Consider the following 22,589-nt stretch of genomic DNA (forward strand, 5'->3'; position numbering starts at 1 on the left):
CGAGGTCTACTTATAACAAAAAAATGCACTTCAAATTATTTGCCTTGACATAGTTCATCAGCTTTTGGCCCACATTTTGTGTTTACAACATATTTTGCACATTTTTATCAATTTCGTACTCATTTAGATATTTGCTTTTCTGCTTTTATGCCTATTCTACATTTAAGAGCAAATCTTTTCTGCGCATTCTGATCTGTTTTAAGCATACTTTGGTTGTCAGCCTGCTTTCGCTTTAAGTGACCACTGCTATATCTGAAATAAAGTAATCAAAAGAAGACCAATGTGACTTAGATTTGCAAACCAGTTTAGTTAGTTCACCTACATTGGCAGATCTAAATCTTTCCTTTGGGCGAGCGTCAGACCCTAAGGTGAGGCCCATTGTTACGCACAGCGTTATAGGGTTCTCAAATGAAAGTGATGTAAGCACATTTACTAATTTAAGCATTTCTATTAGGATGTCAACAAAACTGGGTTCCTTTCCTATCAGTCCAATGCCTCAGTCTTGCAGTTTACACCCTTAAATCATTTTCTATTTTTTTTATTAGAACCAACATCAAGAGTCTGTGTCAGAGAATGTAGACATTTATTATGGAGCTCCTCGCGAGACGAATATAAAACTTGATAGTTGACGGGGATTGATCATCAGTTCATCTCGATCCAAAACAGAAAAACCAACAAAAAATGAAGGTAAGCCTTCCCGTCCTTACTTCCTTCCTTCCTTTCTTTCTTCCCCTTTAATCTGAGAACAAAGTATAACGAATAATATTTTGCTCCCAACTCAGACCTTCATCGCTCTTACCCTCGTGGCCGCAGCCTCCGCCGCTCCCGCCGCTGACAAGCCCGAGCCCGCCTATGAGCCGTATGAGCCCCAATACGCCCCCGCCCCATACAAGCCCGCCTATAAGCCCGCTTACAAGGAGCCCGCTTATGAGGAGCCCCCCAAATACGAGTACAACTACGCTGTGGCCGATCACTACTCCGGTTCTGATTTCACCCAGAACGAGGCCCGCGATGGTTACTCCACCAATGGTGGATACCGTGTGGCCCTGCCCGATGGTCGCACCCAAATCGTGACCTACACCGTTCAAGATGGCAAGTCTGGTTTCGTGGCTGATGTGCGATATGAGGGTGAGGCCCAATACCCCGAGGAGAAGCCCGCCTACAAGGCTGAGTACAAGCCCAAATACGCCCCTGTCCCCGCCTACCAACCCGCCCCAGCTTATGAAGCTTAAATGTGAAGATGTTGAATATTTATCAAAGTATTAAGTATTACTTTAAATAAAGCGTTTTCAATTGGACGTTCAAAGAAGCCGTTTTAATGATTTTCTTTTCATGGGCACTTTCATGAAAATACTATTGTTTTCAATAATAACCTGAAGACCAATACAGATCCAAACATTTTGACAGGGCTCTTGTTGAAAAATTGAAAAGGAGTGGGGAATCACACCTGCTCTGATCTATCCAATGCATTCAAATAAGCCGCATAAGAATGAAATTTGTCGTCTTTTCATACCATTACTTTTGACACTGAAACCAAGCTATGCATCTCCAAAATTGGATTTAGTTTCTTAACTGATGATGTTAGCAAACGCATAATCACTAAATTGTTGCCAAATGGTAGACCTATCCACCAAATCAAAGAGTTCCGTTCTCCTCCAACGTCAACTTTCATTTGAGACACTGGGCCATAGACAGTAACCCAGAGCATCAAAATATGGCAAAGACCGATTCGCAAGGAAAGAGGATTGTCCAGACTGTCCCTCGACCTAAATTATAATGCCGATTTTGAAATGAAATATATTTCCATCAAACATAATATTGGAAACGAAACAAAGTGCCTAATTTCTTTTAAAACCCTTCAAGATGCAACAATCAGACTTATCTTTGGGCTTAGCTATCCACGCAATTCAAATTTCATGAACATATATCTGGCAAATGCGTTGCATTCATTCTTTGAATGGCGCTTGCTTCATATTGTCTGAATATTTGAAATGGTGATTGTGAAGCAGGCACTTTTTACGTTTTCATGAAATTTAAAGACGGAATAAAACCTTTCTTGAAATACTTCGGAATAAGTAGATTTTTGACTAATGTAACTACCAGTTCGTTTTGAATGACTTAATATACATTTTGTTACCGAACACTGGACTTTTTTGGCAAAATAAAAGGATCCTTGTCCTTTCGTTCCATCAATAAAATTCGCAAAAAAAATCTTGCGAACATAATTGAAACTTGTTTGATAGTAATTTCAGTATGTGGTACCGGCAGCTCTGGGAGATTTTGATATCGAACACGATTTCAAAAGGAAGATTACCATAGAAGTACAATTTCATAGCATTTTGCAAAAACCTAACCCAAAATCAAGAAAAGGAAATAGGTTTATCTCAAAGTTGAACTGTCCAATTCTTAGGTAGGCAACTCAGAGTAGGTATTGAATGCAAATTTGATATATTCATTAGAACAAGATAATGGTAACAACTCTTGAGTTTCAAATGCCAGATTTTTTGCCCCAATTTGGTTAAATTCATTAATTTTCATCATTTAGCAAATGTTTTTGACCACCTGCCATGTGAACGTCGTACGAAATGTATGGTTCAGGAGATCAATTTCTATTCTGTTCGAGGTCCATATCTCTACAAGTCCGTGAGTTATTGGATGTGGCGGGCAAAAGTTTTTGGGTCATTTTGATCATCCCTGAACCCAGCATAAAAACTTATATGGTAGCTATGTAGGGCTACGTACGTAGGGAAACAGAGGTAGGTCGGCAATGTAGGAAGAACTGCTGGATCAACGCCTATATACGCCCTACGAATATTTGAAGTCAGCTAATTGAACAATGAAGGAGCCCGAGAAAGAAGAGGAGTGGACTTCATTGTTCGAACTAGCCTGGATTCTCGAGGGGTCTTACTAACAGATGGCAAAATTATACTTATACTTCACAATAATCTGGACTATTGCATACATAAAATAGGTAATCATTTTGGCTCTCGCATAGCAAGTTGATTATCACTAAATTTTCAGACCATTATGATAAAAATTAATGTCATTATTTAAAAAACTGTGGACATTATATGCGGACTGACTTCAGAAAAGGCGCGCGAAATTCAAATGGAGAGCCGTGTCTGACCCCCCTGCTTTGGCTTGATTCATTAATTCATGGTGCTTCAATTAGTTTCACTTGCTGTGTGCATCGATGATTTGCCAAAGCTCTGGAATGGATGCAACTTTTAGCCACGATAGTTTTGCCTCCATGACTGACAATGACTTTAACTGGGATGGTTACATTGGAAGGTGGTTTCCTCTTCCCGGTATAACAGGTTCCTTTACACGGAATCCAATAACCCTGAAATCATGCTCACCTTCAAAGCTCATCATTGGATTTTGAGAGCGTTTCAAACTCAATGGCCTTATAAGAAAAAGCGTTTTACCAACTTACATTTACAAAGTTAGGATAGAACATCTCCTTATGATAACATGGATGTATTTCCCCAATAAAGACACGCTATGATAAATCTCATTGAATCAAAAAAACTGCAAAGATAACACTGGCGACCTTTTTGATATCCTTAATTACCCTTCTTTAGTCAATTTATGTTTTTTTAAATCTTAAACATATAAAGCCATCATCCTCTTTCAATCTTACCATTCTTCGAGATCGAAAAGCAACTCAGGCAGAAGTTCTTGAGAATAAATGAAGGGTTCCAAAAGCGGTCTAGATCAATCCTTGACGCATTCGTAGTGCGGAGAGTAATAGGATTTTTGTAAAAGAGCGCACCCAATTTGACACCGACAAGAGACCAAGAGTGCCTATAAAACAGTAACAGAATGAATGCTTGTCATCAGTTCAATCCGATCCGCAAAAGCAAAAGCAACTCAAAATGAAGGTTAGTCTTTGACATTCTTTAATAAAAAAAAATATATTTAACTTCAATAATGACCCAATTCTTTAGACCTTCATCGCTCTTACCCTCGTGGCCGCGGCCTCCGCCGCTCCCGCCGCTGACAAGCCCGAGCCCGCCTATAAGCCGTATGAGCCCCAATACGCCCCCGCCCCATACAAGCCCGCCTATAAGCCCGCTTACAAGGAGCCCGCTTATGAGGAGCCCCCCAAATACGAGTACAACTACGCTGTGGCCGATCACTACTCCGGTTCTGATTTCACCCAGAACGAGGCCCGCGATGGTTACTCCACCAATGGTGGATACCGTGTGGCCCTGCCCGATGGTCGCACCCAAATCGTGACCTACACCGTTCAAGATGGCAAGTCTGGTTTCGTGGCTGATGTGCGATATGAGGGTGAGGCCCAATACCCCGAGGAGAAGCCCGCCTACAAGGCCGAGTACAAGCCCAAATACGCCCCTGTCCCCGCCTACCAACCTGCCCCAGCTTATGAAGCTTAAATGTCAAGAAGATGCCAAATATTTATCAAAATGTTAAGTGTTACTTCAAATAAACCACTTTGATTTCACCTTAGTCACCAAATAACCAGGGTTTCTGTTGGGATGCTGTTTTTTTCATCTTGAAACATAGCAAATCAATGGGTTTATTAGGTCTCCCTGCTCTCTACACGAACTTTTTTAAGATTTTATCGCCCAATCCTATTGGGAAGTTTGGAATTGACAGAGTATGTTGTCATAAATCATAATGACACTTGCCGATGCATAAATTACCCGCAAATTGACCAAAGTTGGTTCAGTGCACATTGAAAAAGTGAGGAGGGAAGCGCCGACAGTACTAAACCGGTAGCTAGGGAGAGGTACATAATGAAAGTATTGCCTATTACAGCGGATTGAACGGATCCTTTGTCAGCTCCTGTAATTAATAGGATTAGGCTGGGACTGCTCAAAGGAACTTGATCGCTAATTTTCCCATGGGATGCGATCTGTTGGTACTAGGAAGTAGAAAATAGTACAAGCCCATATTCGCTCCTGTCCCTGCTTGCCAACCTGCCCCATCATGTAATGCTTAAGTGTCACATAGATTACTGAAATTTATTAAAATGATATAATTCGCTCAAAATGAACTGTTTTTAAAGCAAAGGAGAAGCCCTAAAATCCAAGTCATTGAAATTTCCAATGTTCTCTTTTTTGGTAAATATCTGTTAGTATTTCCAACCGTTAGTGTCCATGCGTTACTCGCAAATTTTGAGATGAAAATTTACACTAATCAGGTTTTAATTCATACTATCAGAAGAATCAAATTTACCTCCAGTTCTCTTTATTTTTACCGGCCAATCAAACATTAAACGAAACAAGATAAAAACTCTTACAAACAAACTTTATAAAGATCGTTTCGGTTTATTGTATTTTGTCCTGCGTTATTTTTGCTTGAAAGGCATGGAAATTGAAGAAATACCTTAAAAATAGCTGGAATTCTCAAAACATGTTTTTCAAATAAAAATGAAGCTAGGGTCGTCATTCTTTGGCTCCATTTTCCCTAAGATAAAGTGTCCAAATCAGGACAAACGAACTTTGGATCAAAGATCTAGCATTTAACTCCATTTTTGCATGATCTTGGGTATTTGCGTGGCAAAGATATTTGACTCACAAAAGTATTTTTGAGCCTTGATATTGATTTTTGTCGTTGCAAAGGTGTATCATTTGATACCGCAACGAATTAGAATTGACATGAATATAGGGGTGACAGTGAAATGTGTTGCAAAAACGTGTTTCAGCCTGATTTGAATGATGCAATTGGATTAAATCCTAAATATTCCCACTGAATACTTGAGGGAAGCAAGTCGTTCCGTTATGGCATGTATTTCAAATCCCTCTTGGCAAAAAAGTAGAGAAGAATTAAGTCAAAAATGGACTTTTTGATGAGAACTGATGTGGCTCAAAAAATTCTTCCCAGACATGAATAACAAATGTAGGAGCTTCATTTTGATAAATTGTTTCGCTCTGTGTATGTTGGTTACCGTTCTAATGTTTTGTGTTGGGACGTTCCATTTTCTTGCCATTTTTAATGGCTCCATATCTGGTCATTTTGACATTGAACAATGATGGAGCCTGAGGACGAAGAGAAGAGCACTTTATCGTTCGATCTTTCCTGGATTTTTTGATGGAAGTCTAAAAGCGCACATGAAGTTCCATATCATAAGAAGCAGCTGAAAATCTCGTATCCTGAGCATTAGGCCTGATTTTCGAATGTCTTGTTCGTTAGTTGCATTACTCAGATTTTTAGGCAGTTGATTGTAACAAAAACAACGGAGAAATGAAGATTTCAGGTTTAAGACCCTCCACATGGGAAGAAAAAAAAAATATAATCACATACATTGATTAACTTCTACCACCCATTCTCAACAACTTGCCCTTGTGACCCACGTGTTTATCGCAAATATTTTAGACCAATGTTACATTTGACATTCATTGCAAAGGTGACAGTGGGAAACGCCAGTCTAATGACAAATCTCCTTTTTAGTTTTAGTTGCCTTGATTGGTGAAAGATAGACAATGCATATGCAACTGGATCACGTTGGTTCCCAAACGTCTTAATGGTTATTTTCGCTAACGGTCATTCAGATAACCAATCAGTATACTTGCTGTTTGGGTGTAGCTTTAGGCTGAAATCCATTTATTGTGCAGTGGGTCACAACTACTTTTCCCCTTCTAAATGTATGTACTTAACCTACTGCCGGTTTTGGTTACGAACCCGCTGCCGGTTTTGGTTACGGTCCAACCCAAATTCAGCTGTTCGCCAATGCAACATCTCATCTGCGTTTTTCCTTGGGCGTTGATTCCTCGTGTTCTTTCGAACCCAACCTTGAATCATTTAAAACCAGACCGTGTTGATGGTTGTGTACACGTCGAATGGAAAAGAAGAACCAATCAGCTTGTATTGGGTTCGTGACAAGATTAGCCATCTCGATTCTTAAATAAAGAAATATATGCGCTAAAGAGATATACCACGATGTATTGGCTCAATAATAATAAAAAAGATTTGAAAGAAACAATTTAAAAGTGATGTTATAGATTTGAGCCCCAATCAATCTTGAAAACGAGGGCCATGCTGCTCAAATTTAATCGCTAGAGGGCAGGTCCAAAAGCTCATCACATAGTCGGACCGGTTTGTTCGAGAACGTTGCTGCTTTTGATAGAAAAAAACACCTCTTTCGATCTTGGAAAAGCGATCCTGAGAAACCCTGGGACAAAGTCCCAAACTTGAATTGAGAAATATTTCCGTGAAACATTCTTCCACGGGAACTTTTCGAAACAAATTGAAATCTTCCAGTAGAGTTGGAATTGTTGAAACCAAGTAAACACTGAACAAAATTTCTGCTTCTTCTAATTCTGTTCTGATATCCAAAAGAAATACTTTGATGATTCTACAAACAAATGTCCATATTCATATCGATAAGGAAGATGCCTTTCAATTAAATGATAAAAGCATGAACAGAAAAGAGATTGCCACAAATATCTAAAAGCGTGTTCCAATACAAATCAAGAAATTATATCAGTCATATGAATATCTCACCCACATACAGCAAACATGTTTGTCTTGTGCCCTTGATTTTGAAAAGTGCCCATGGATAAGAAAATAACTTTGTTTTGGTAAATTCAGTTCAGACCGAGTGTGATGAATGTTAAGCGATTCTTAGAAATAAAGATACCTTAGAACTTTTGAAGTGATTCTATAAAAATATTTTGCATCTGTTTTTAATTAGTAAATGCTTTGCAAACAGAGTGTTATCTGAATTTGGTACAAAAATCACAAGTTGATCGCTCACTTCGAGTTTTGCACCTTCCAACAAACTTTCAAGTGGTTCTTTAACTCAAAGATGAAAATGTCTACCAATATTTTTCAAGGTATGTCAATTTAGAGTGTGAAGCATCCAACAAACCTTCAGCAAGACATGGATTAAGTCTCGATAAACTGACGCACATACACCCCAGCCAAGTTCATTCAACTTCTCAAACAGGTTTCGTTGTCAAGGAAATGATGCAATACTGGATGGAAGATAAAACTGGATAGTCAAAGTGAATTGCCTTTTCTTATTTGGGAAGTGTACTCGTTTTTCGAGAGAAATGATAGTATCGTCATTCTTCTATCTAAATGCATAATTTCAACAAATTCCGCATAAATCATCGGACGAATGGTCTACGTATAAAAGGTGTTTTTCTCCTCATATCCGAAACTGCGTCGTACAGAGACATCGGATTTATGTTTGTCTTAATTATGGTTGAGACCGATAACATTGTGCAACCTCTCCAATAAATGAAGCCTATACCAAGCCCATAATGGAAACACCTTGTTCTTTATTCTCTTCCTGTTGCTCCAATTCCGGTCATACCAACTCAACCGACCACTGACCTGTTCTTTTGACCACGCAATCAGGAACAGGTAAGTATGGAGTCAACGCACGCACTGTCAGAAATAACCATGATATCTGCACTTGGAATCGGCTTCGGGCCACACATCAGGACCATCTGACAGGGCTCAATTCAAGAAGGAATCGAGTAATGGGAGTTGGCCAACAAAAAGGACGCCAAATTTGGCATAGCTATAACTTTTTCCAAGTGTCTTGTTGAACAAGTGGTATGTTGTAAAATTGCTTCCTCTACAAGACCTGAACCACTTCAGAGATGTTTATGGTCTTATAGCCAGATAATTCAAAATTTATGGGACTGAAAACTTGGTCAATTAAGTTGAAATATAAGGGAGTAGACAGAACTCCTTTTGGGGACCATGTCAAGTTTCAGACCCACCACCCCAAATGTAGAAGGGCCTACCTGGTCAGCCAATTAGTGATAAGTACCAACCCATCTCTTGAGCTTGGTCAACTCAAAATGTGGAAGATTCATTCCCCAGAAGCCTTTTCAAACTCCTTGGATGATCAAAGTACTTTCTTGGCCAGTAGGTGAATTCAACAAGATTGAATGGCCACAAAGCAAATTCTTAAGGGATTGGTTGCAAATATGCGGTTGAATTGAAGGTCACACGGAAGGCGAATGGCATGACGAACAATCTGATTGTATTGTACTGAAGTGTTGAGGGCACCTCGTGCGGAATCTCAAGTCGACATTGATTTGTGAGTGACCATATTAATGTTGCTTAGTATTCAAGACTGTTTGGAGGTCAGAGATGCTTTCAGTGAATCAACAACAACTTATCAAGACCCGTTGATTAGTTTACCTTGGATCATACGTTTTTTCATATCAAGCTCAAATTCAAGATGGATGCAAAAACCGGATCTTTTTCCATGATCAGGCCTCAACGAGTTGTATCGTAGCAATGGCCGACCACAAACCTCTTCGTTTTCAGTCAATGCCATCTGTGACATCACCTAGTCAATTATATACCTATTTTACTAGGGTTTACTCGTTTACATATCATTTTAATTCCTATTTCATGCTCCTTCCTACATAAATTTTACTTCACTGATCAGGTTTTACTTCTTTGGCCAAGTTTCAAAAGTTACGGACTTGCTGACCTGATGCAATGCTAAATTCAATTGACCAATTCAAAAGCAATGGGGGCTGCTCAAGAAGATGATGGTGCGCAATAACTCTGAGCAAGCTGATTGTTCAACCACATCTTGAATATGCTTCGTTCATTTCAGCACCATGTAGTTCAGCAGGTTTGCAAAAAATTGAATAGGTCCAAAGACGTTTTAATAACAATATTGGAGAAATGAGCAAGTATTAGAGAGAAGACAAGAAAAATTCGTAACTGGATGTACAGTGTGTATTCAAAAAAGATACAAAAGATATGTAATTGTCCACATTCCTTAAAATATTGATGTGCTTTGTCTCATCCCAAATTTTAGGGTGTCAGTTGTAGCGACCGCAAAGGCACAACGTGCGTTTTCAGGGGACTTCAAGCCATCGAGAATCCAGGTCAGTTTGAACCACGAGGTCCTCCTCTCTTCTTTTTCGAGCTCCTTCATTGCTTCCCTCAAACACTCGTAAGGACTATGAAGGCGTTGATCCAGTGGCATCTTTTAAATCAGACAAAATTCCTGATCTAAACTTGATACAAGGGCTAGCCAGATCCTCCAACTCAAATTCTAGATCAATTGATTGGAAACAACTCAGCCAATTCCTGAATTCAAATTAGCATTTGATCTATTTGACCACTATTAATTTCTCCAAATTTTCATGAAATGAGGTTTTGAAAATTATATTGAAAAACTAAAATTATTATTTGTTTCAAGATATGTCATATACATATTTTTGTGCATATGTATCCATTTGGGATCACACATCGATGATAGGGGGCCCTTTCTGGGGTTAAGAATCGCCAATCGAAGCGAATATCCACTAGAGCGAGGGGGGAGACCTGGGCTTGAACCCATGAACCCGAGTTTAGCTTGGTGGTGCGTTAGTCAACTGCGCTTCAACCGTCTTCCTTTACAATCAATTACATAAAAAACATATTCAAAAACACGTTTTGAAGGGGGTAAGCTTTAAATCTGAGCTAGTGATCCAAACCATACGAAGATCAGAGTTTTTTGTCATGGTTTTAGGAGCTAGAAAACCGCCAAGGTGTTTTGGGGTATTCAAAACTTAAAAAGGCATTATAACCATTGCGATAACTAGTAGGGGTTGTAGTGGAAGTGTAGATATCTTCATGAATGTCGGTATTGTTTGTAATGAGCGTTAATTTCCCTTGAAAAATGGGTGTGGTGTAACAATACCAATGACCATCAAATTCTTCCAACGCCTCATTCCTTGGGAGACAGGAGTTCAACTCTTTTTGGAGCAATTGGGCGAACACTTTGTGATGGCAGTGGATTTCGACCGTCCAAATATCGATTAGAATTCGATGCCAGGCAGCAATGCCAGCATTGCTCTTCCGTAAGCATAAACCGTCATCGGTATAATTAAACGTCATGTCACAACCCGACTCATTGAAACACTACCGCCTGTGCGTTTCTTGCGACCGTCCGATCCTGGAATATGCTACCTCCTGTTGGTCTCTTAGTCAAAAGCATTCAATCGTATTCGTTGGAGTCGATACTGAGGCGAATGACGAGGCCTACAACCGAGGCTCATGAATCCTTACCCCGAGAGAAACCGTATTTGAGGCCACCCCTCGCTGAAACGCCGCCACCTGACCTTTGACTTGGATGTCCATGGTTGTGGTGTTTAGGTTGTTTTCGCATAATTGTCTAAAATTGTATCGCTGAGTGGTTGAGTTGTGCTGACAATAAGCAATGATCACACCCACAGACGGATAACCAATTTGATACGAAATTTGACCCGGCCTATCGGAAATCATTTGGACAATATGACGGCCGCTTTCGTTGGCCCTGCCTCCGACTCTGGCACCCACCAATCGAAATCTCGCCCGTACGTTCCTTTTTTTCAAAGTTCATTAGATATATAATCGTTGTATATATATTTGAATTAACCACTATTAAAGTTACAAACCGTCGCCCTGCCAATATCTGTAAATATCGCCAACCGACATCACTAAAATCACACCTAAAGTTTAAAAATTATTCATGGCATATTTTATCTTGACTCAACGTAATACAAAAGGGAATTTCGAACTTTTTTTGTTTTGAAATCAAGAGGGAAGAAGAAGGTGTTGTACATTACACTTTTATATTCGATTCTTACTCTAAATAAAGCGTGACAACTACGTTTTAGGACGTCCCATAATATTTCAACAATCACCCTATCACTCAAATTTCCCGCCAGTTTCGAACAGAAAAGCTGAATGCTACATCACATTGTTTTTTAATGTTAAATTTGTGATTTCTAAAGTGTCTTGTTTTGTCACAAAATGGAAAACGCGAGGCCATCTCAAAATTTCATGAGGAAGCCATACGCTATGAGGCTATGCCAACAGGAAAATTGCAATGGCATTGGAGGCCATCAAGGTCTGAAGATCACGTGCGTCAAATAGTAGTAAAAGGTTCAAAGTGTTCAAAACTATTGAGAACAGGGCAAAACTTGGTCGTCTCAGGTCAGTGAGGACGTCCAGGCTAGTGAAAGCCACTAGGATGTAAATTCATAAAAAAAACAGCCACAGTTCCATTCCAAAAATGGCTTGCGGGGCATTGTGAAAGAAGACATTATACGAAAGTTGGTCATAGAGAACCTACGTATGACTTCCTATCACATGCAGCAGGCATAGCTCTTGAGTTCAACCGTCATGGAGAAGGGGTTCTCACTTTTGTTTTTGAGAAAAATGAAAAAAGTCATTGATGAAGCTGCTTTCAAAAGCCAAGATGGCCGGATTTTGGTCAGAAACATCCAGAGTGTTCAGGTGAAGAAAAAAAAACAATGTTCAAAGGTCAAAAGAGCCGCCATCTGTTTGGTCTTTATTCTAGAAAGTGGTAAAGTAAAGCAATATGTCTGATTGGGCATACTAAGCTTCAGGTGCTTCCCTGGATCCATACTCAAGAATGTTCGGATTCCAAGGGTTTTCAGTTAGTTGACGTTCCCGCTAGTGATGGGATCAAATCAAATTTGAAACTCGAGGTTGCCAGAAAACTATGGAAAGTGATAGCACCACCCGATTCCATGGTAACGTGAAATGTTAAGTTTGAGCAAAAAGCAATCCTGGTTTGACGAAAGACAAATCAGGGTCACTTTTCGGGGCTAACTAATGGGTTTATAGCGTATGAACTCGGCGAGGCTTGGAAATCGAATGAAGGGGAGCACTCAACAATCATCTAGTTAGTACTAATGGGGATCAAATAAATTATCACAGGAGGTTGCGACTAGGGCTACCAATTTAGATTTTCAGTGGCATGTGGCATCACTAGCGGAACATCGGAAACCCGTTAGTTAGTCACAAAAAGTAACCCTGATTTTGCTTCGATCAAACCAGGGTTGCTTTTTTGGTCAAAGCTAACCTTTTGCCTTATGATGGAAAGGGTGCTCCTTTGACGTTCCTAGCTTTCTGGCAATCCTGATTTTGAAAATTTATTTGATCCCATCACTACAATTTAGCTGATTGCCACAGGTTTATGAGATTCCACCTAGAGACTTTAGTCTCTAATTCCACCTTAATGTCATTTAGATGGCAATATCAACAATCTCGGCGCCAAGAATCTGATGCCACAAATTTAAAAAATGAGCACCGCCAACTAATCGGTGGAGAATAACGTTTATCTTATTAATTGGAGGTCGGCAGCTTCGAAAATTCATCATTTTCCAAGGGTGACTAACTTTGCTTTTGGCCAATTCTTTANCTTTAAAGCACAAATGAAGAAATTTTTGATTTGCTTTTGGCCGTGAATTTTCACGGCACAACTACCAAACAATATTAAACGGGCCTCAAATTCACAAGTACGTATGGAAATTTGCTTGCATTGCTGAAAAGTCCAATGAAATGAGTAGTTGCACAAGATCGTTTGCGAAGATGTTAAGAGCTAAACAATGAAATACTCTCATCGCTCTTTTAACAGAGATTGTACATCGTAGACATTTTATCTACTCTCATCCAAATGACCGCGTTGGCCCTTCCAGAAGGATTGGAAGTGTACCATTCCATTGAACGTCTCTGTTGCAGATCAACAAACACTTAAACTGATGAGTTCATTAGACTCTCCGCCAACATCTGCGAATCTCCAATTTTTGTGATTAAATGAAGAGAGAGTGCTGTTTCACATTAAACATCGTTGAAAAACCTCAACCAATCAACTACCACAATCCCCGTGAAGGTAAAAAAACGAAATAAGCCTTTTGGTAACTGAAACAGAAAAAAAAATGTTTTTTGAGGGCCTTTTTTAGTCGTATGTGATTACAAACTTTAGTTTGTTTGTTTTTAAAGCCAGACAACAGATCTTTCGCTCAGAGTGCTATTTGATTTGTGTCCTAAACTCCTTGAATTATTGCGATTGCAATAATTCATATATAAAAGCTGATTTACTCATCACAGAATCGTATTACGACATTGATAAAGTCAACTCTTTAGACCATGCCAAAAGCTTCAATATTACTAAGTTCTGTTTGCTCGTAAATGTGCTCGAAGACCAAATGAAGACCATTTACCAATAAAGAATGTAAGAGATTTCTACAATATAGTTTTGAACTCGAATTGATCTATTTGAAATTTCCATGTATATCTTGGCTTGGCTTGTTGTTGAAAAATATTTGAATCGCCAAATTGGTAAAGATGATTATAAGTTGTCTCGGTGCTCGTTTCCCCTTTAGTTTTGTAATCGAAAACTAATTGTCAATAACGCTTGAACCTCCTCGCCAGGGAGGAAATGAAAGCAAAAATTACGTCTTCATTGAAGAATATTTTCAAATATTAAATCGTGAAAAATTTTTTAATACTAGCTACGTCAGAGGCGACAATGGGACTCTCCATGGCCCTTCTGGAGTTCAAAACTTTGTTACATACCGGATATGCCAAAAGTCCGCGGACAAGTATTTAAAACCTTGTAACTCAGTGATTAAGATATTTAAAAAGAAACTGCAGGAGTTTCTTGGCATATCTGAATAAATCTTTCGTTTCAAAAACTGATCTTCGTGTTTGAAAATAATGATGGTAAAATCCACGAAAACATAATTTTGCGGATCGAGACTAGAGACAGCGCCAGAATGATCGCGACCAACTTCAGCATCGCCAGGAGCACCGTTTACAGGGTCAAGAACACGCACAATGTCACTGGCAACTTCAGTGACTGTTTAAAATAAAAATTAAAAAAAAAACAACTTTTTTCGACGTTCACTGATCTGGATCAAGGGCAACCTGGATGGCACCCCTTATAGCCAGATTCTTGGTGCAAAGATAATCCCGGCGCTTAACAACCACTTCAGGGAACTGGGTGTTGCACCAGGATGGTGCTCCCTGTCACCTTCTGACGTCACTCAAAAGTATCTGGAGTTGAGTTTGAGCTCCAATAGATTCTTGCCCAAGGAATTATGCCCCCCTCATCCCCGAACATGAATTCATTGGATTTCTTCATTGGGACGCATGTTGAGGAGAAGGCCGTCAGAATCTCCCATCCGAAGGTGGACTCCTACATCATGGCTGTGAATGTGAAGAGGGCCGCCAAGTCCGACGAGGCCGTCATAACAGTGTTCAAGTCGTTCTGGAGGCGGTTGGAGATGTTCATTGCTGCCAATGGGGGGTGTTAGAAAAACAAATTACTATAGATTGTCTATTGTCAAATTATGGGGACATTTTGCTGCAAATACAAGCAAAGGAAAAATTTAGGAAAACTAAAAAATTGCATGAACTTTTGAACCAATCTCGGATTCTCATAAAGTACAGAACTGTCATAGTGCAAACTAAGAGTTGAACTATCATCAATCTTAATGATCGACTGGAGGGTATGCTAATCAATATGCTGATCCTCTGTTTTCACAAAAGAAACGTTAATACGTCAGTTCTATGATACTCTCGTGAAATGGACAAACAAAACGAAGATATTTCCTAGCTAAACCACGCAATATATACTTTTGGAGTATGCCAATCGCCCATTGCGGTCATTACGTCTCAAAACTTATTTGCTCATATTTCGCGACCATCGTTTATTACTTAAGAATAAAGAAATGATAAAAGATAAACCGATTGGTCGCACATTCAGGTTTGGTCGGTTATTGTCTCAACAACTGGTGTTCACAATGTACTGTTATAATCTGCACGACAACCCAAGCGCCTTTTCGTCTTTTACAGGGTAAAGGACAATGTCTCTTTGACGTAGGGACCCAAAGCGCGCCAGACATGAGACTATCCAGGCCTTGCCAAACCCTATAAAATGGAAGTGTTGCGTGTGAGAAGGCATCAGTTGAAACACATCAACCAATCAATCATCTCAATCACCATGAAGGTAGGGCAACCAAGATGAGCATCAACTCCTAGAGTAAATGAATCGAAATGAGTTTTTTCTGTTTCTAGTCCTTTGTTGCCATCATCCTCTTTGCCGCCGCTGTCTTGGCCGACAACGCCCCATACAGGCCTGCCCCTTACAAGCCCGCCTCCTACAAGGAACCGTCTTATGACGAGCCCCCCAAGTATGAGTACCAATACGCCGTGGCTGACCAATATGCCGGAGTTGACTTCAACCAGAACGAAGCCCGTGATGGTTATGCCACCACTGGAGAGTACCGTGTTGTCCTTCCCGACGGCCGGACCCAAATCGTGACCTACAACACCGCTGATGCCTACTCCGGCAACGTGGCTGATGTTCGATATGAGGGAGAGGCCCAATACCCCGAGGAGAAGCCCTCTTACAAGCCCGCTCCCAAGTACGCCCCCAAGTATGCTCCCGCCCCTTCTTACCAATAAGAAGTGACTCCCGGAACACAACGACATAGCTATTCATGCTGTGATTGATATTTATTCTATTTGATTCGTCTTGAAATAAAAATCAAGAGCACCTTAACTTCAAGAGAAAATTTATACACAAATGAGGTGGCATCATTTTCAAGTTTTTTCGTGAAAGGATGCCTGCGGAGTAGAAGAGTAATTACAGATAGGGAACGAACTGAATAACCTAATTTTCCGGTTTATTTAATATTCAATACTAAAGACTTTTCTATCCATGATAACCTAATCAAAATCTCAAAAAGAAGTTGTAACTGAATAGAAATGAATGAATCAACCACGTTTCACTTGCACCTAAAACTCGAAAAATCTCCCAGTAACAAGAAAATGCATTGCTGCATTCAAAAAAATATGAAAGTTGATATACACTTCCTTTGGGGAAAAATGATTGGAACTGCAATTGAATTCTTTTACAAGGCAGCTTGAAGAGCATAAGCACAAGTGACATCCCAAATATATTAAATGAAGTAAAAAGACGGGTGATGATTGTTTAAGAGACTCAAGGACACTAACATAGCCTCCATTTGTGGTCTTAGATCTAAGGTTAAGCAATTTCTTCACACCATGTGTTGTACTAGATCTGAGGTTATGAAGCCTCATCTCATGGTTGCCAAACAAATTAATAGCTTTTGCGGTCTTCCTTACTGCAACTTGAAAATGCACGTTAAGTCTCTACGGTCACTGCAATTGACTCAACCTTTGTTGGACAAATCTCTTGAATGCTTTTGAAAACGAACAGTATCAAGTATCTTTCACATCTTCTTTGAAAATTGTACAGTCCCAACATTTCTAGCCTCTCCCAAGACGAATGCTCGATACCTTTAATGTTCCTAGTGAAATATCTTTGGACTTGTTCGACCTTTTGCAAACCAGCTGAACTCATATGAGCCCAAATGGGTGAAGCATATTCCAGATGCGGCTGAACAATCGACTTGAACAGAGTTAGCATCGTGACTATCTCTAGACTTAGACTTAGACATGTTTGAAAAGCTTTACCAACGTTCAAGTGGATGTGCCCATCGAAATTTCCATTATTTTGGAGGATTGCACCTAAATCGGTCATGGACGAAGCCTGCAGAATATTTTTTCCTCCATCATCCACGAGTGGAGTGTTTCATGGCGTCGACTCATAGGGCCTTTGAACGAAATTTCATTCCATTCAAAGGAATATTAAAATCAGCAGCCACTAGCAGATAGTATCTAAAACCTTTACCAGACTACCGGTATCTTGATCATTCATATCACACACTTATTTCTTCATCATCAGTAGGGCCGGCCAAAATTTGCAGATAAATATGGTATTTATTGACACCAAATTTGCACAAAAGTTTGCAAATGTACTTTCCAAAACATACGTTGCAACTCGTTCTCGGGGTCTGTAAGGGCTATTTTTGCCTTCCATATCAAACAGCATGTAGATGAAAAGGAAAATCTTATCATGATATCTTCCAGCACCTGAATTTGAAGGGGCTCTACCAAGATGGCAGGTTCTTGCCTTGTCCATGATGCCTCCTGCCCCTATCAGTAGGGCACGAAAATAAAATACTTGTTGGTGCCAAACAAAAAAGGAATGATTTGGGACTTTGGGATAACAACAATATAAGGGAATTGGCGTTATTAGCGTTTTGAGCCTTATTAGTGCTGGTTGCACTGTTCCAAATTTTTATTGACCATTACTTGTCAACCAATGCTAGTCCCAAATGTTCTTAAACTTACGACGCATGTTCCTCTTACTGATGATTTATTGATTTTATATAGAAAAACCAGCAATTGACCATTTAAGCTGAGGTCTTCAGGTGTTTCGTCCTTCTTGGTTACTTCATATGGCTCTCATAAGTAGGGACAAAATGAGACTGATCACGCACGAAGAAGCTTAAAATCGTGCAACCTCAACGGCAGCTTATTTTTCAGCTGTTTCGCATCCGAGATGGCAACTAACGTCTACATTACTTTTTGCGGCCCAGAGACCGCCCATCATTATTTCCCAGGACTTGGCCATCCACCAAAGCCCTGTCAACAGGACATGTGAATGTAAGCAACCAAGGGAGCCTGATATGGATTCATTTAAACCAAGAAGGAGGTTTATCAGCACAAAAAATTGAGATTATTGACATCTGATTGTGAAGCCAGCAAGTATTTGTGAGTGAGTGTCTCTCAGCCTGCCTGCCTGTGAATCTGTTTAAAGGAATGTCAATCATGTACTTCCCTTAAAGGTGTCCATACATTGAAGAGCAAGGGACATGACTGAAAGCCAAGTTTGTTTGCTCTCAGATCACTGACCAAGATCAATCATTTGATTGGCATTACTCCCCGCATTGTCAAAAGCATTCATGACACCTTGAGAGAGAATTAAAGGTTTTAAAAATGTGTAAAAAGCCAGTGTGAATTTCAACTCTATCCCCAGACAACCAACAGCAACCTGTGTTCAACCCTGAAACCAAAACTTCTGGACCCATACTCTTAATTTCAATCAACTACAGTGAACTTTGGTAATTAGACCTTGGGACCCTATTCCATATTCAAGCCTAGCCTCTAAAGTTTTGGCTTGCGAAGTGGCGTGGCTTAAAACCACATCAATAATAGTACTCTTCCAAAAAGTAGAAGAAATGAAGAAAATCAACAAACCATGTCTTAATCCTTGATATTCATATGAATGACAGGTATGAACTTCAAGTTGTTTGGTTTTGATTATAAAATGCATTAGAACATATAATTCTAGACGCTGGATTTCGGACGACCGACCACTCGGTTGGCTAAACCTCACAATAAACCGGTTTGTAATCAATTCCCAGGATACCATCCATTGTACTGTTTTACCAGCCCAGTGTTCGGTCGTCCGACATCCAGTGTCTAGAAATCTATGATTAGAAAAAGCCCAATGAATCACACCTTTTTAGACACATCAGATATGTTTCAGATATATTCACCGGGCTTTGAGACTTATTTGCATAAGCATACCAATCAGAATCCTTCTTTACTTTTCATGTGTGGCACAATTTGTTTGGAAAATAAACATAGCAGTGAATAATGTTGGTCCTGGTCTAGGCGTATAGAGAAAGACACTTCTTTGCATAAGCATACCAATCAGAACCCTTCTTTACTTTTCATGTGTGGCACAATTTGTTTGGCAAATAAACATAGCAGTGAATAATGTTGGTCCTGGTCTAGGCGTATAGAGAAAGACACTTCTTGCTCCCTGCCCTGTGGTGTAGGTGAATTCCCCCAAACCCCGGGGCCTCAACTTCATGAAAGGCAATGCCGAGGAGACGTCCTCTAATGGCTCTGGTTAGCTTTCTTGGTTTAATTTCAGGTAATCCCATAATGATAATGCTTCCCACAAAAGCCCACTTGCTTTTACAGATTTGCAGCTTTCTTTTGCATTTGTTTGCATATTTGGCCTTAAAACGGTGTTTTGGTTGAAATTAGCGCTTTGCCGGCGTTAGAATTCGTTGCAAAGTTTTAAAAATCAAAGGCTGCCGCAAAAACCAAATTGATGAAATGCTGAATTTGGAACAATTGATGTCAATCATCTAATTATGAGGGCCAAAAGTAGTTCACCTTATCATTGCCATGGACGTCACACCATGATTGAGAAACAAGTGAAGACAGTTATGAAAAGTGCCAGTTTCAAGGCCAAAGAGACAGACAACTAGCAAAGGGTTAAGAAAGTTAAGTAGACCAAAAAACAACACAATAGCTGCTTTCCTTAGTTCCTCAATGCTCACTAACTTGCCTTTTTGAAAAGGAAAAATTGCAGTTTATCTTCAAATTTGTGTTCAAGGGGAAATAAAATCACGAAAATCTGGCCGTGGAGAGCTTTCGTGATGGTGTTATTGTCCCGCCATCTAAGCGTCAAAAGCTCCTAGTTCCAGAAAATGGCGGTTCAAATCCAAAGAGGCGAGTAAGACAAGGCCTTCAGAAAAGAAGGAAGCCAAACAAAAATGGAAGGCGTCAGCTCTCCCTTTTTCTGCAGACTATCTCCCCTGAGGATCCTCATGTCTGAATCAGTAGAAAAATCTGTAAAAACTCATTTATTCGTTAAATGCATCAGTGGCAAAGATCCAATGCTTAAACAAGCGAAAGTATGACCATGGTAGCTTAACCACATCTTGATCAAATTGAATGGCATTGAATGGCCCCAATTCGTAATTTATTTATTTTATATCAGCTAGAACATTTTCAAAAACCCGGTCCTTTGTATGGTAGATGGTTGCAGCTTTGGAAATTGATGACACCAACTTGAAAGCCCTCAATAGATAAATGTTGCAGATCTAACACTGCAAAAAGAAAAACGGCCAGTGCAACCATTCCATGACCTTATTCAAAACAAATTGAACAGATTGATATCAATTTGGTCCAAATTTGAGGCCAAATTTTGCTTTTGAAGAACACGCCTTTCAAATTGGAACTACTTTGAAATATAAAGTTGAACATGTGTTTTCTTTGCTAATTTTTGCACCTTTCTTTTCATACACTTTCAGGCTTATTGTTTTGCACCGTTTTGTCCCTAAAAACGCTTTGTCTAACTGACTGTCTAAGGCCAAACTTGGATGCCAAAAGGGGCAAATTTAAGTTAGAAGATAGACATACTAGAACACCATGATCCAGTTTTATTGGACTTGTATTACAACGCTAGACATTTTGCAAACCAGGATATTCAAATGGAATGGGAACTTAAAAAGTAAGACTCAAGGATCACTCAGGCTTCACTTTGTTATCAAAATCATAAAATAATAGATTACTCTAACTACAGATTGGGCCGACATTGGAGGAAGTTTGGTACAAAGACAACAACTTCACCAAGCCAATTCACAAGAGCCATCTAATTCAGGTTTTTGGGAAAATCCCTTGGTTGTCCCGAAATAAAATGGGTTGCACAGCAGTTTTGGTCGTTTTTGAAAAACAAAATCAACCAAATTGCCAATTTTGACATGTTGTCAATTTTTCAATCGTTCAAAATGATCAATTATCAGCTCTTTGAAAAGAAGATGTCATCTACATACTTTCGTCATTCGGCCAGTTTGCGGAAGACATCCCATGCATACATTTGTACGTGAGCCCGCTTTGATAGAAAGAAAACCCCGTTATTTTTGTTTATGTTAAGCACTGTCACTTGCTGTTTGGCAGGTTGAAAGTTCCCACTATGCGTGTTCAAGAGCCGGCTTTGATAATGGCCGTTGACTTGTTACCCAACCTATTATTGAAAATGAGGGTGTAGAGTGCGTACGTAATACAGAGCAAAGGAATATTGGCGTCAGCCCATTGACTACCAGGAGGGCGCCCTCCTTGACGCAGAAACGCAAGCAAGGCGTCCATGATTCTCAAATCCTTTAAAAGGAGAGTGTTGCTCCACATTTGTCATCAGTTGAATAACATCAACCAATCAATCACCTCAATCACCATGAGGTAAAGCATCCCAGAATGAGCACCACAAAACACGTTGAGTAAATCAATCGACCAAAAACCTCATGTGTTTTTTCTCTCTCCTTGTTTCTAGTCCTTTGTTGCCGTCATCCTCTTTGCCGCCGCTGTCTTGGCCGACAACGCCCCCTACAGGCCCGCCCTTACAAGCCCGCTCCTACAAGGAGCCGTCTTATGACGAGCCCGCCAAGTATGAGTACCAATACGCCGTGGCTGACCAATATGCCGGAGTTGACTTCAACCAGAATGAAGCCCGTGATGGTTATGCCACCAATGGCGAGTACCGCGTTGTTCTTCCCGACGGCCGGACCCAAATTGTGACCTACACTGTTCAAGATGCTTACTCCGGTTATGTGGCTGATGTCAAATACGAGGGAGAGGCCCAATACCCCGAGGAGAAGCCCTCTTACAAGCCCGCCTACAAGCCGCCCCCAAGTACGCTCCCGCCCCTTCTTACCAAATGAAAGTTACTCCCGGAACCCAACGACCTAGCTATTCATGCTGTGATTGATATTTATTCTATTTGATTCGTCTTGAATTAAAAATCAAGAACACACTAACTTTGTTGTCAAGTGCTCAAAACTCTGTCTTGGAGGCGGTAAAAGATCAAATGTGTCAGCTCAAAACACTTTTTATGGGCCTTTTAGTAAACTGTCAGCTTTTTTCTCATTTTGGTCTAGAAAACCACTTTTTTACATACAAATGAGTGCAAGGAAATGTCATTGAGCTTGTTATGTTGGAAAAAAATGGACCATCAGTGAAAAATAAGGCAATGTTGTGATACGAATTTTGCAAATCCGTTAATTTGGACAAAAGATTGCCATGGTCCCAGTAGCAATTCTGGATATCCCACTTGTCACCTACTAAATGCATTGCCTTTTCACATGGACCTGTATGAGACAATGTCTAAGATTTCTCTTTGGAAAAAAAAA

General features: G+C 40.0%; 4 protein-coding genes across 4 annotated transcripts; all 4 read left to right on the top strand.

Annotated features, from left to right (window-relative positions):
• The first annotated feature begins 625 nt into the window (after positions 1-625).
• LOC131877995 (cuticle protein 7-like) lies at positions 626-1,293 on the top strand. The gene is made up of 2 exons (XM_059223873.1): positions 626-687; positions 783-1,293. The coding sequence occupies exons 1-2, from the start codon at positions 682-684 to the stop codon at positions 1,230-1,232; spliced, it is 456 nt and encodes a 151-aa protein (XP_059079856.1). The 5' UTR covers positions 626-681; the 3' UTR covers positions 1,233-1,293.
• A 2,432-nt stretch (positions 1,294-3,725) lies between these two features.
• LOC131877996 (cuticle protein 7-like) lies at positions 3,726-4,466 on the top strand. Its single transcript, XM_059223875.1, has 2 exons — positions 3,726-3,884; positions 3,951-4,466. Exons 1-2 carry the CDS (start codon positions 3,879-3,881, stop codon positions 4,398-4,400), a joined length of 456 nt encoding a protein of 151 aa, XP_059079858.1. The 5' UTR covers positions 3,726-3,878; the 3' UTR covers positions 4,401-4,466.
• Positions 4,467-15,623: 11,157 nt separating this feature from the next.
• On the top strand, positions 15,624-16,294 carry LOC131877994 (cuticle protein 7-like). Its single transcript, XM_059223872.1, has 2 exons — positions 15,624-15,739; positions 15,808-16,294. Exons 1-2 carry the CDS (start codon positions 15,668-15,670, stop codon positions 16,195-16,197), a joined length of 462 nt encoding a protein of 153 aa, XP_059079855.1. The 5' UTR covers positions 15,624-15,667; the 3' UTR covers positions 16,198-16,294.
• Positions 16,295-21,175: 4,881 nt separating this feature from the next.
• LOC131877997 (cuticle protein 19-like) lies at positions 21,176-22,213 on the top strand. The gene has a single exon (XM_059223876.1). The coding sequence runs from the start codon at positions 21,705-21,707 to the stop codon at positions 22,119-22,121; it is 417 nt and encodes a 138-aa protein (XP_059079859.1). The 5' UTR covers positions 21,176-21,704; the 3' UTR covers positions 22,122-22,213.
• Positions 22,214-22,589: the final 376 nt, after the last annotated feature.

The sequence above is a fragment of the Tigriopus californicus genome, chromosome 3, assembly GCF_007210705.1.
Source record: "Tigriopus californicus strain San Diego chromosome 3, Tcal_SD_v2.1, whole genome shotgun sequence".
NCBI classification, from domain to species: domain Eukaryota; kingdom Metazoa; phylum Arthropoda; class Copepoda; order Harpacticoida; family Harpacticidae; genus Tigriopus; species Tigriopus californicus.